General features: G+C 42.5%; 1 protein-coding gene across 2 annotated transcripts in view; it reads right to left on the bottom strand.

Annotated features, from left to right (window-relative positions):
• Positions 1-367: 367 nt before the first annotated feature.
• The window catches only part of LOC5667128 (uncharacterized), a 74579-nt gene continuing 60447 nt past the window's right edge, over positions 368-14499 (bottom strand). For both annotated transcript variants that reach the window (XM_061644630.1, XM_061644631.1), the window contains exons 7-10: positions 10703-10840; positions 10284-10594; positions 2619-2843; positions 368-2520 (exon numbers count right to left, since the gene is read on the bottom strand). In XM_061644630.1, coding sequence (XP_061500614.1) covers positions 2422-2520; positions 2619-2843; positions 10284-10594; positions 10703-10840 — 773 coding nt within the window. In that variant the 3' untranslated portion in view covers positions 368-2421. The remainder of the gene's footprint in view (positions 2521-2618; positions 2844-10283; positions 10595-10702; positions 10841-14499) is intronic.

The following is a 14499-nucleotide window of genomic DNA, read 5'->3' on the forward strand; positions in this document are numbered from 1 at the left end:
TAAAACTAGTTCTTAAACTGCGCTCTTTTATATTGCTGTACGAAAACAGTGCCTAAATCCGTCTCAGTCATATAATGAATTGTGAACCTGTCACGTAGTTCACGAGAGAGATAAAGTACTTACCCCGGTCCAGTCGGTCTGATTCTACTACCTTACCGGCCAATGAATCAATTCAGAGTAGAGTGTCAGGGTTGAAATTTAATCATCCAAGTAGCCTGGAGTATCGCGTTACGCTTCGAATTGGCATAGCGTTACGATATCAATAAATGGAATAGGACAACTTGGATTACGGTAACGTTGCGTCATAATAATACATCTTTGGTGATCTTTTGATGAAGTGAAAGTAAGAACACAAACTCGTTTCATCTACTAGACAATCTCCATAGCCGGAGAAATCATGCTCATGTTTATTGTGAACTAAATATTGGTTTAACATTTTTCTTAACACTACATCCAGTATGAACTAACGCTTCGCCCCTGTGTTAAATGTGTGTTGTTTTATTTTGTTGTGTACTTTGTAATTCAGGGGCTAACAACAATTCAACGTAAAACTTTGGGATCGGGACAACGCACACATACGCTCCGCACACGCAGCTCTGTTTAAGGGTTGCTTTGATAGAGTGGAGGACGTTTGATTATGTTCAATCGCGGGTTTCTTTTGCTCTGCTTTACAAAATACCATAGTAACAGGAGTAACGCGCGGGAAGAAACGTTCGATACTTATCGGGGAGTGTTAATTTAAACCTGTTTCATGTTCAAACCGCATGTTCCGTTTAACGTTCTGCTTGTGGCCTATTTCACGCCACCGTCACGTACTGACTATTATGCAATTTTTTGTGTCGTTTTTTTCTGTGGTACGCGTTTGAAGGGGTTGATATGTACATGTGTGTAAGCCTCACATCTTGACGGTGGATTTTTGCAGATTTGTGCAAAAAAAGGATCTTCGCACCAGCACTTCCGGGTTATCTCAACAGACGACAAACCTGTTTTGTATGTGTGTCTTTGTGGAAGGGTTTTATGTTTTCTAGTCAAATCCTAGCTACCCCATTGCTTCCGTTGTTACGCTATTCCTTCCTTATGTTTGCTGCTTTGTTTGTTTGTTTGTAGCGACGAGAACGGAGGCAAGCAACTTTGCTTGTGTGAAATCCCGCCAAACTGGCAGGCATTATCTAATCAACAATGGGTGTTGTTTTGGTAACTAAAGCAGAGATTTATTTCTCCTTCTCTCTTTTGGTTGCGCAAGCCCCCCATTTTCGGTTGAGCCAAACTACCAAACGTGCACGTTCGAGCGCAAAGCCGCAACGGTGAAACGAACATCTTTCGCCTGCCGAAACTCCTTTTTTCTTACCTCGCCTGCTTTGTGCAGTGCAGTTTATAAACATAAATCATACCCATAAGCTCTCATTGTTTTGTATTCATTTATCGTGTCCGTGTTTTACGCCAGGACTCCACAGAGCATAACACGGAGCGCAACATAACAACTGACAGCTGCTAAACGCTTCATAAAACGCTTTATTGCCGGTACCATGTTTTGAATATCCTTAGTAGGCCGCTCATTTTTCGTTGAAAAGCTACCAACCTACTGCGATGACCGATAGTTAATGAAACGCTTAACCTCCTTTCCCAAGCGTTTTCTCAAGCGTTTGGCAGCTGTCAGTTGTTATGTTGCGCTCCGTGTTATGCTCTGTGGAGTCCTGGCGTTACGGTTTTACGTTGGAGATTTTGAAATGTTTTTGCTGTTCTGTTTTGCTGTTTTGCAATCTCTCTCCCTCTCTCTCTTTCTCTACACCGCTTTGAAACACGTTCATACTGCAGGCAAATTCTTCCCGTTAAGACGATAACCGTATTTAGTGTTTAGTGTTACGTACATGTTAGTGTTTCACTGTATGTGTGCTTTAAGCAGCGTGTTTGCCTGTCAGCTTTTGTTCGTAAATCCAGCGTTAGTAACGCCCATTCGCTTTATTTACTATGTGTTTGTGGGTGTGTTTTTTTGGTTTAATGTTAGCTGCTTTGTTGCATATATTTGTTTTTCCATCGTAGGTGTGTATTTTGTTACTTTTGGTTTCTTTTCTCAATATAAACGTTTGTCTTACTATCTACGATAATAGAATACTTTTCGTTTCTCTCATTAGAAGAACGGTTGATGTGTTGTTGCTTTTTAGAGTTTCATTACGTCTAAGAAACGGGGGCTCAACAGAAACATGCTTCTGAAGAATGCTTGGTAATAAATATTTCTTACTTAATACATTGTTAACCCTAACATGCTTTTAAAAGAAAAGAAAGCGATAATAAATATTAATAAAAAAAAACAGAAGAATCTAAACTCTTCTAAACAAACTAAAACGAGCTTTAAAACTATAAAAGAATAAAAAAAAAGTACAAAACAAAGTAGCTACAACGAGAACGCTTACAACAAATGCTTTACTGCGTTACGGCCGTTACAGCCGCCCCGTTAGTAAGCGTTATGCCCATCGTGGAGGAGACCATTTTCAGTGCCGACTCCTGGTTAGACTTTGTGTCCTGTAAAGCGAGATGACATTTTGGTGATCAGTACTCCGCCTCCACCATTATGCTCATTCCCATCTCCCCCCACTGAACACTCAACGCTCAATACTCACTATACTCAGCGCGGACATAATGCACGCCCTGGCCGGCCCGTTTACCTTCAGCCCGGTGTCCATTGCGGCGGCAAACCCATTCGCCAGCAGACCGGCCGACGGTTCCACCTTCCCGATGACACCGCTGATGATGGGCGAATCGTGCATGGAAGAGATGTCCTCGCTGGAGGAGGCCGTCTGTAGTCCCGCTTCCGGTGAGCTGGGCGTCGCCTGTGAATGAGTTTCCTTCAGGAGGGAAAATGGAAAAGAAAACGGGAAAGATTTCGTTACTTTACGTTACGTTGTGCAGTGATTGAGCGGTGAAGCAGTGGGTGTAGATGTGCCTGTTTGATCGTAGATTAAATGGCCACTCCCGTGTTTTACGACACACGGGGACACACCTTTCCCAAATCGTGTCAATCTTGTGTGTGCTATTCGGGAGGGGAAAGGATAAAGTGGGTACCCTGGGCGTGGTAGGGAGAGAGGGGTTCATTTTTATTAGATCGACTAAATGCGATAATGAGTGGGTGATGGAAAAGGTGGGGCAAATCCACCGTTTGCCCGGAGCACGATAAAATGAAGGCATTAGTTTAGCGAGCAAATCACGTCCCGAAAAGCAAAGGATTATACACGGGAACGAGAAGACCTGAAATGCCTGGACGAAAAGCCGGTACGAAAGGGTGGTCAAGCGTTTACATTTTCCAAGTTTGCAAGCATTTCAGTGCGGTACCCAAGCCACACAAACATTCAACAATCCTTCCCCCCTTTTTGCTTGCCGGAACGCTTGCATTCGCTTGGTCGATGGAACCGGATATTCGTGACTGTTCCAATGGATGATAGTGGACTGACGTTAAGATATCCCTCCCTTTCAAATGGAAGTAGGTGTGGTGACGGTGGCCACCATCACGCTACTATGAATACTGCTCTGCCTCCACAACGGTCGAGCTAAACCGAGCGAGCATAAAAATCGAGAAAGGCAGAAACATCGCACGCTGTGGTGGCAGCACATTGGCGGAGTAGTTGAGGCGCGAAGGCCGGGAATGTGAACCTTTTAGGAAAATTATTTCGAATGAATAATATATTTTTATCATTGGACTTATCTCTCGTACTAGCCCTCTGTGTGGAGGGAAAAAAGTGGTGGGTTTCTTCCCGATATGAGCCAATGGAAGAATGGAGGGAGGATTTCTTTCATTCCGGGGGCCCACATCTAACTAGCCGGCCGTGTTGGCGTGCTGAATGCACGTTGCATATCCGGCCGTTTGTTTTTTCGCTCCTACCTCACACGATTCATTCCCTATCGCCGGTACGTGAGGTTGACGTAAATTCGAACTCGTGTGAGTAAGTTGAGTCCACGCTGGACGAAAACCAATACCGACAGCTGAGCGTGATATGAGTGAGCGTGCGGGATGGATGAATGAGTTGAAGGATTTGGAATGTTTTCACCCGCTGCGGTTACATCAGCAGACGGGCTTTGGTTGCTTTTTGGACCGGTTCGACGGGTAGTTTTTGCAGACATTTTTGTGTGGTGCTCATGTGCTGGTAGTCGGGTGGAAGACTGTTGTGCTCAGTCAGATAAGTATTTAATAGGGTAATTCATGTACGAAGGTGTCATTTTTCTAACTAGCTCCGCGAGTAGTCTTAAAGTCAATGAAGTTGAAGGAAAAATTCTACTTTTATTCATTTTGATTTTTACGAATTTTTACACTAGCGAAGACAAAATGTTACATTTATGCATAGATTGATTTCGCTTTGATCTGTTTTTGCATAAATTTAAAAAAAATGCGTTGGTCCCGTGGTACAGTCGTCAGCTCGTACGACTCAATAACATGACCTTCATGGGCTCAAGACTAGCATGAATCATCCCTCCGTAGCAAGGACTGACTATCCAGTCGCGTGGTACTGAAAAATGTCTCCAACGGCTATACAGGCCGGAATGTCAACGTAAGACGTTGCGCCAAATAGAAGTAACAAGAATGGTTCAAATATTTTATCCATTTAATTTTGAATCTAATCGGATCTGTAAAAATATAACATTACAAACGAATAGTTATTGAGGTGCAGCTGCATTAGTAAAGCCTGATGAGACCACGGATCAACTGATCAATTGGATATACAGTGGAATCTCTCTAAGATGTAGTCTCTTCAGGATGAATTGTTTCTTTAAGATGAATTTGTTGACGGACTCGTCATATTTCATATATGTTATGCCTCTTCAAGATGCATATCTCTTTAAGGCGAATATTCTCTAAGTTGCACATGCAATTTGATTGCCTAAATTCTCTAAGATGAATGTTGAAGAACAGTTCACAAACATATTGGTCTTAGGACTCCAGGTGTTTCTCGTTGTTTCTTGGATACTTCATAGTAACACCTTTATTAGTTTTCTCTAACATAAATATTTCTCTAAGCTGACGGTCCCTTGAAGAATCACCTAAGGGAGATATTACTGTATTTATAGCCATTCGGGTTTTGGTATTTTAAAATTTAAAATTCAATGGACGACGCATAAATTTAGTGATCTATTAAAATATCTAAAAAAAAAACAATTTAAAGTACAACTTATTCAATTATAGATAAATTCTAAATAAATTCCATAAAAGTTAAAACTCATTAATCAAGATTAGAAGCAGCTACAATATGTGCTGCACTATGAAAACGCCAATTATATTTTATACAAAATATTAAATTATTTCTCAAAGATTTCTGCTCGTTTGAAGCATTCATAAAAACGGTTTATGATTCTTTTCCAACTAATAAGCAATAAAATTGATTCAAATCAGTTTCAAAACTGTCCAAAACAGATGAAAATGCGTTAAAATAATTGAGAAAGCAAAAAAACCTGCAGAAAGCCTGCATATCTGATTTGTCTATAATGCATGTATAAAGCAAACTCTTCCAAACGTAAGTTTGACACTTCCAAAACCCCCTCAAGGATCTGCAGAACATAAATCAGAATGCGTAATTCACTAAACGAATCCTTTCAAATAGGTTACACACACACACATTAGCAAATAAACCCACTCAAAATTAATGTGATTGGGTACACTTGTCTTGTGATGTGATAATGTGATGGGTCAGAAAACAAGTTACTCCAGACGTAAAAGGTGGACGGTTGTGGAACAGATACAAACGTATCTTGATTTATTTGCCACAAAAGTTGGGCCAAAGTTGGTGGATGGACCATGAAAATCAACTCCGAATCCCGCTGGGAACAGTACAGAAGCCTTGGAGTTACGGGGTAGCGGCCTTTTTCACACGGTCCCGAAAACACCAAGACCATCTGCTGTAGTAAGGAGGGAGCTGGAGAGATCAAACTTTCTTGATAAACGCACTCACCGATGCGATCGAAGTCGAACGAAGGGAGTAAGAAGGGGAAAACTCCCGCCAAGGAACCAAAAGTGTTGTTTTCACTTCAACAGGCAAGATGTACCAAGGGTTTGTGTATGTATGTGTGTGTGTCTGTATAAGACACAGCTGCATGGCTAAGAATCGACCGAAGAAAAGCGTTTGTCTCATGGGTACTGTTCGCGACGGGCGACTAGCTTTTTCAGAGCAGAATCTCTTGTTCGTGTGTGAAAGTATGCCAGCTGTTTTCATGCTGCCCTAGAATCGCTCTTCTCCTTGTTCCCTTCTATTCTATTCAGCAGCGCCAGATAACGATGTCTTTCGATGCTAGACAAATAGAGGCAATGGCGAACGAAGGTAAAAGGCAGCTCCCGTACAAGTCGCTCTAAACGAAAGAAAAAGCGAAACGAAACTACAGACAGCAATTCGTACGTACGAAAACCAGCGACAAGTTAGGGGATAAATCTGTTGAATTTTGAATGCAGTCTAAAAATAGTGCCACGGTGTGGGAAGGAACAGTGAGAGTCCCGAGCCGAGGGGGAAGAAGCGCCCTTGAGGTAGTCCATCTGTTCCGTAAATCAGCCAAACAAGCGAGCACAAACATCTGAAGACCATTTTCGTCCCGTGCCCGTACCTGTCAGACCTGAATGTGTGTGTGTGTGACGGTGTGGAAAAGTTAACTTCAACGATCCAGCGTGACGGAGTGGCTGTGCAGGAAGAATATCACTTTTACCACTCAATCCACACGCCAGCTTCCGGGTGCGGATGGGCAGCATGGTGGGAAAAAGATTCAACCCGATAGTGCTAATCTGAAATCTTCATTTTCAATTTACGGTTCCGCCCATTTTGGACCAATTTTTCCCATCCTTTGCGAATGGTTTAGTTGGGTTGCTTTGGATGAATGCTTCTCTATGGTCGGTTGGTATGAAGCTGAACAGAAGAAGATAACTGAGGTCTGAGGTTACAAAATCATGAAATATTTAGTGTACCGAGAGAAAGCATTACCTATCAGCATTAGCTGTAAATGTAGCTTGATGTGGGGAATGGGGCGTGATATTTTAGGTCGTGGAGTTCAAGGCATAATTTAACTTTTTTTAGGAAGAGATCTAACGAGTTAGTCTTCAAAACACGTTAACGTTAAGACATTTTCAAATATTTTATAATATTTCACCGAATAAATATCGGGATAGCCCAATAATGTATTCGTGAGTCTGCAAACTGCGACCTGCAAAAGCCTATAATATGTTCCGAGAAGACTTTTTAAGGGTAAAAGAGTTGTTTATTTTGAGTTTTTAACCCTAATTTTATGATTTACTAATTTTGGCGTCGAACTTCAACCTTTAGTTTAAGAAAGCTGTTAAAATTTGATGTGTATATTGAGGTAGCAATATCTTATCCACAAAATATTTCAACTGTCACCCAACAACTCAAGCTAACGGACAAATGGCCTGACGTTATTTGTGAAGCAATGCGGCCCACGAACTAAAACGATTGGAGACTCAACGTCTCTGCAATGGTACATCGGCTCCTACAAGACAGGACAGAGTCGATTCCTGACTGTACCGTTTTCCCGTATCAAGAGTTTATCTATCCTTTATGTTCTTTCTTATTCTTCTTCTTCTATTTGGCGTAAACGTCCTATGCGGACATGACGGCCTATGCAGGCTTTCAAGACTTAATTAATTACCAGGCAGCCGGATAGTCGATCCTTGCTACAGGGGGACGGTCCATTCTAGGCTTGAACCCATGACGGGCATGCTATTGAGTCGTTCGAGTTGACGACTGTACCACGGGACCGCCCCACTATCTTGATGTGCAATACTAATAAGTATCAAAAAAAAACTCTACAAGCCGTCAAGAAAATGACAATGATGTTTAAACTCTAAATTAATCATGAAATGATTTCTCTTTGGCCAATGATATTGCAACAAACTGCTGTAAATTTCTGATAACTTGTGATTAATCCTCATACCAAGTATTAACCTGCATTTAATCTTCCTTTCACTAAAAAACCTCTCCTTTTCCTTGACACAGATCCCACTAACGAAACTACATGACAGCACCTGACAACATGACACGAAACGCAGCGAACGAAAGCGGCATGTTTTGCCGTAAAACAACGTACAACATATTGATGCTATCATCTTTGGCTTTAACACTTTCACAGCTCCCTGTCAGCTTGCAATCGCTTCGCCCGGCAGCTTAAACCGTACATCTTTCTTTTGCTGCAGGCTAGATGTTCCGATCCTGTCACTTCCTTCCGGTGGTTTAAATGCTCTACTCAACAAAAAAAAAACTCTACTCAACACGAAAGAGTAGAAGCCGAGAAGTCTCGTAAATGCATAATCCCGGCTGAAGCAATCTTTCTCTACATCCTGGAGGGGAAAAAACGAACGGAAAAAAACACACGGCCACTCACACACATACTGTCCGTCCCCCGGACGTACGGTGTGCGCTTTCATCCGTGGGGTTTAACGTCGGTCCGTTGGTCGAGAAACAAAATTCTTCCTCGCGCCCCGTCGTCGTTGCAGATGCAGATTGAATGGTTCCCCCCCCCTGTTCGAAATAGATTATGCGCTGGCTGGTGGAGAGGGATGTGGGGGATGAAACCATGTTCGATTTTCGATCGGCTTTAGCACTTTTCGCCCACCCGCGCACCCTGAAAGGTGGAAATTTGCTCTCTTCGTCTGCCCGAAAAGACGTTCGAAGTGATTTTTATGGGCTCGAATAAATTTTTATGTCTGCAATGAGGCCAAACCGTTGGGTGGGAGGAAAAGTAGAAGTGGAGACATGATTCCCTCATCGGTGATAGCAGTGAGGGCTTCCAGTGTAGGACGGGATTCTTATAGGAAGTGTGCAAAACAAGAAGAGAAAAAAACTCGAAATGTCTGTCCGTTCGTGTTCGTCGCTTGCTTGCCTGATCGTGTCGACTCAACACCAAGCTACGGGATGGTCTGTGTTTTTTTTTTTTATTTCCTCGAAACATTTTTCATGCCACCTTCCTTCCGGCCTGCACAGGGACCGATTCAAGATGAGTTGGAGAAGATTAAAAATGACGTCCGATTGGATTCTTGTCGAATTTCATCCTTCTCCCAACCAAGCGAACCAAGAGCCAACCATAGAAGAAGACGAAACATGGAGAGTGAAAGCAAAACTACAGTCAAACCCAAAATGATCGGGAGGGGCTGTGCCTTCCTCCCTGTGTACTGCCGTGGTAATGTGAAATCGGTAATCCGTAACAGCGGTGAAAATGGGAAAATTCCGTCACGTCCGATTTTGTTGGCTTTCGGGGGAACGGGCACTCTGACCGCACTCGGGCAGGAAGCCCGTACCCCCGTTTGGCTTGTGGAGCAAAATTAGCACTGTGGAGTGGTGTTGAAAGTAATTGATTCTTGATTAAAATCAGTTACATCAACACGCGCCCAGGTTTGGGTTTGCCCGTCCGCTCCGCTCTAGTCTAGATAGTCCGGTCACGTCTTTCGGCGGGGAATGTTGGTGTCACTGCTTTTTATCGACGTGACGGGATTAGAAAGTAGCAGATTTGAGGAATTGATAAACCTTTTACGACGGTGCCTATTGACACTTTGCTTTTACGGTGCTGGATGAGATTAGGTTCGGTTGATCGAGCTGGTATTTGGAAGTATTGTGCAGTGAAAGACACAATTGTAATGGTTTTGCATAAAGTAAAACAAAACACGATGTTGGACGTGGTTGAGTCGATAACATTTGGAGAAAGTGTTTATAGTTTCAATAATATGAGACCCAAAGGTCCCATAATTGAGTTAAAAATCGTATATCGATATGTAAAGATCATAGACCTTCTAGTCTAGCACACATGGCATAATTCAGATTTCCTTTTCATAAACGTAAAACATCTTTAAAATATAAAAATCGAATTTGGCAAGTCAACCATATTCCAGTGGATAGCATGCTTCAAAATCTTTATCAGTTTTAAGCAATGTTAATAACAAAAGATAACAATTTCAAGATGTATTACTTCTTATCCTAATTCATTTATGCATGAACAGAAAAACTATATCTGTATTTTTATTGTCATGATTTAAGTTCAATTAATTTTTAATGCTTTATGCACAGTTCGAAGTCAAGAAAAATATATATATTTTCAAACGATTAACGGATAATTTGAAAATAAAAACTTGCACGCCTGCTTCAATTGCAAAACTTTAAATTGTCAAAATGTCTGACTTTCCGTCAAATGGAACGAAAAGCTTGTAAAAAGCTCAGCCGACTATAATGTGACCTTTAACAAGTATTGATTGTTGCTCTCATGTCTATCACCCCACTTGCAGTGCAAACCCAAACAAAAATCGCTCCACTCACCTCCCCATGGTCATTCTTCTCATCATCAAGCTCGTGAATTCCGTTCGCCAGCGGGTTGTTGACCGCACCGTTTCCATTCAGCTTCACGCCATGCTCGTGGGCGGACGGCGAGCAAGGCATCGTGGGCGTACTGTTGGCGGTCCGATCGCCTCCCACTGCCAGCGCCTTCCCGTCCTCGCCGGACGACGGGCTCTCGCCCAGCTCGTAGATGTTTACCATGTGTGCGGCCTGCGCGTGCACCATCAGATCCCAGGGATTGGAGAACGAATCCTTGCACGCCACACACACCAGCTTAGCCTGCGGATTGGGATCTGGAAATGGGGAAAAAATGGGGGCCAGACAAGGATAAGCAAATAACTGACTGTTCTAAGTTTGTTTCAACTCCTCACACAAACACACACACATGCAAAGAGACTTACAAGTTTTCTGCACCGGTGAGGTACTGAGACACTTGCAGGTAAATCGAAGCTTGCAGTAGCTGCGCTTGTGATCCAGCAGCTCCGTCAGGTCGGTGAACAGCTCCCGGCAGTTGCCGCAGATGAGTGTGTCGGGATTACCTGTGGCAAAGAGTCACAAAATAGAAGAAGAAGATCAGTAATTGAAAGCGGATAGCGGAGTGGTAAACCCTCATTGGTGTCACTAAAAAGGTATGTCCCCCTCGCCTCACACATTGCGGAAGTTGTTATGATCCAATTTTGTATCCCGTTTTGCCAGATCAACTTTCACGTGCTAGTTTGCTCCGTGTTGGAAGTGGATATACTCCACTATAGTCTCATAGTCCCGAAATAGGTTCCGTTAGCACGGTGATGTGTGTGTGTGTGTGTGGTGGATTGAAGATTGAAATTTACGACCCAACTTTGCCAACCTTTTCGCCACCAATTGGTGCAACGGTTTGCGTGTGTTACAGCCCTTCTTGCGGGTAAGGTGTGATCACACACACACACGCTTGGATAGGAATTTCCAAACATTGTGTCATCGTTCGTCACAGCGCTGAATTGCGGAAGTAGCAGTAGCATGACCTCGAAACCGATGCGACAGCACAAGACAGGTTTTCTCCCTTCATGCTAAAGCGCACAACTGCACGCCGCACACGGCGGCAAACGAAAATCATCACCGAGTTTTATTTCCCTGCTTTAATTAAAATATGAATATTTTAGCAACTACCGGGACGACCCCATTCATTTATTTGTTACAAATACCCCTCCAATGTGCACGTTGTTGTTGTTGTTGTGTGTGTGTTTGTGAAGGAGTTTCCCTACTCGGTTTGGCTCAACCAACCCCGTAACCGTCACGCTGATCACACGCAACAGAGCAGGTAGCAGCAGAAAAAAGAGGTAAGGTGTATGGGTATGTTTTGAGACGGTTTGAATGGTGTGGGGTGTCGACGTGACGAAGGAACAAACTGCCTGCCTTTGGCTCACCGGCTCGATTGGGTAATGGAGACGCCTGGTGGCGAACTGGGCCAAGAGAAGAAAAAAAGATGAAACATACGTTCATTCGTGTCTGTATCCGGGTGTCTAGCAGCGCGCTTTTCACTATCCATCGCTTATCCGTGTTTTTTTTTTTGCTGCTTCGCCTGCCACAAATGGTATGAAGCTTTGAAGCTAACCTCGGTTTGGGTTTGGTTCACGAGTCTTTTGTGTGTGTTATACTTCATCATCCCCGTGCCGTGGTGGTCTGTGGTGTTTGTGTTATTTTTCTGTCATGCTGTCAGCTGTGTGGCGCAGTAGCTAGTAAAGTAGGGGTTAGACCTTCACAGTAAAGTACAAATGAAGGTATTTTTGAAGAAACGAGCTGATAAGATGGTGTGTAGCAACGAGGTGAGAAATAAAAAAAAAACAGTCAGCTAGGTTTGGTGAAATGCATTTCGAACGAGTTCCATTGCCGTGTTCCAAATGAAAGCTCACAAAAATGAGGTTTGCTGTAGGTTGGAATAGTGGTTAACTTTGGCACATATCTTGTTTGTATACAAAGATACAGTGGCGGCCGCCTAAACTAGGACACCTTTAACCTATTATTCGACTATGAGGTTTCCGGAAATCTTCTTTTTTTCACCTATTGGAATACTTTTTTCACGAGTCGTTGAGGACAGTATTTAGCTATGCTTCTTCAAAACTTCATACCAATATCTTTAAAATCCTCAGCAGACCATGCATAAAGGTAAATAAAGGTGTGAATTCTATGAGATTCACTGACAGTTGGACAGTCTCTATTACTTAGCAAAATAACCACGTAGCATACCAATAATCGTTAATCTGGTGCTTAAATTATTATATTTTACTTAAATTATTATTCATTCATGTTAGCACAATGCGTTAAACCAACTAACATGTGTTCTGAAACCTCATTAACCTGTTCAACCTGTTCTGAAGGTGATTAGAGAAAGAATCCTTACGAAATCCTTACATACAATCTATCGAATCATTATCAAAATACAGGTCAATCGAATTCTGTTGGATACCAGGACATAAAGGCATCGCAGGAAATGAAGAAGGTGACCATCTTGCGAATGAAGGTAGAATGATTAAAGATCATGTAGGTCTCATATAGATGGATGTGTTGGAACAGATTGAACAAATCAGAGCTGGCGATACATATGGAACAAATCATAACTATAACTAATCTTAACCTTGGAACGATCCACTAGATCACAGCGATCAAAGAGTTGTAACAAGACTGATATTGGACACACCCACCTTACGCATACATATAGACCAAAAAAGGAATCAACTTTAAGCTGCCCGTTTTGTGGATGTGATACTACGGTAGAACTCATTCTAATGGATTGTTTTGGATATTCCGCCGAAAGGAAAAAGCACAAGCTTGGAGAGCATTTGGACATTGCACGTTCAAACAATTACAATGAAGTTAAAAAGCTTTTTAAGTATTTAAAGAATTCTAATCTCTACAAACAAATTTAGAAACTAGATGGGTTAATATATACTTAAAATAGCATAATTTAAATTGAAAACCACCAGAATTAACACAAAAAAAATCACCTTTCATCATCATGGTAATAAAAACTCTTGTATTTTTCTTTTCCTTCATTTTTTTTTTAAATCTCAACTATTATTGGCCTTTTTAGTAGTCTCTCAATCTTTCTTTTCTTCCTGTCTTGTGACTTTAACACCTTGTAAATTACAATCACTCTTCCTTGGCAAAAATGTTGAAATTATTGCCCTACTTACTGTAAGCATATTTATAAACTTATTTTTTCACAAACAAATCATTTCTAAACTTTCCTAATCAGCTTGCGATAAACACGCTTCATTACTTTTTGTTTTCCACATTCAAAGTCCATCCATTAATTTTCATATTTTTAACGAAATTGTCAAACTTTTCCCCAGCAATCATGCATCGTTCGCTCAATTACATCGGGTTCGTACTTCTTTACAACTTCTTTTCTCCCTTTACATCCTACAAATCTTAATCACACCGACGCAAACACCGACACATAATTACACCACATGATTTATGTCTTGTTTTGCAACTGGCCTAGCCTACCGGCCATCCTATTTTTTGTTGTTGTTTCCATTACGGTCTCATTTGCCAGACCACACCACAGGATCAGCTTCGGCAAGAGCTCAGAACAGGAAGCAACAGCAGGCCAGGGAGTCTTTCTCTCCTCATAGCAGAAGCAGTCCATTTTGCCCATAAAACATTAACAACGATAAGGCAAACTTCAACACCTCATCGAAGAGAGGTGAGAGATAGCCCGAGTTCGATGAAGCGAAGCGGAGGGAATGGAGCGAACCACGACAAGTCTCACTCCACATGACCTCGGGCGACAAGTGCGAAAGATCGTCGTGCGGTACACAGTAATGAAAAGTTCCACCAATCCTCGTACAAGGCTCGGCAGGCTCAGAATTGGTAAGTTTCATTTCTTCTTCAACCCCAAAGAGGGTTCTTGTGAACAAAATCTCCTGCGGTGTACAGCATAACCGTGCGGTCGAGTCGAGTGTACCGAGTCATTAGCTAACCGAGCGACAGAGAGACAGAGAGAGCGTGGTCCATTTGCTCGAGAAATGTTACTTCCGGCCCCGGAGGTGACCGACGACGAAAGGCGGCGATGTGGCGATGACGATAGTGTTGTGTCTTGCTGCGTTCGGGATGTTTCCGCTGTGCGATGAGTGCCGCTGGGTTGGGAAGTCCACTTCGGTGCGGTTCGGCGCTCGCAGTTCATTACAAGGGCGATGGAAAATCAAAAGAAAATCGG

Source organism: Anopheles gambiae, chromosome 2 (assembly GCF_943734735.2).
Source record: "Anopheles gambiae chromosome 2, idAnoGambNW_F1_1, whole genome shotgun sequence".
Classification (NCBI taxonomy): domain Eukaryota; kingdom Metazoa; phylum Arthropoda; class Insecta; order Diptera; family Culicidae; genus Anopheles; species Anopheles gambiae.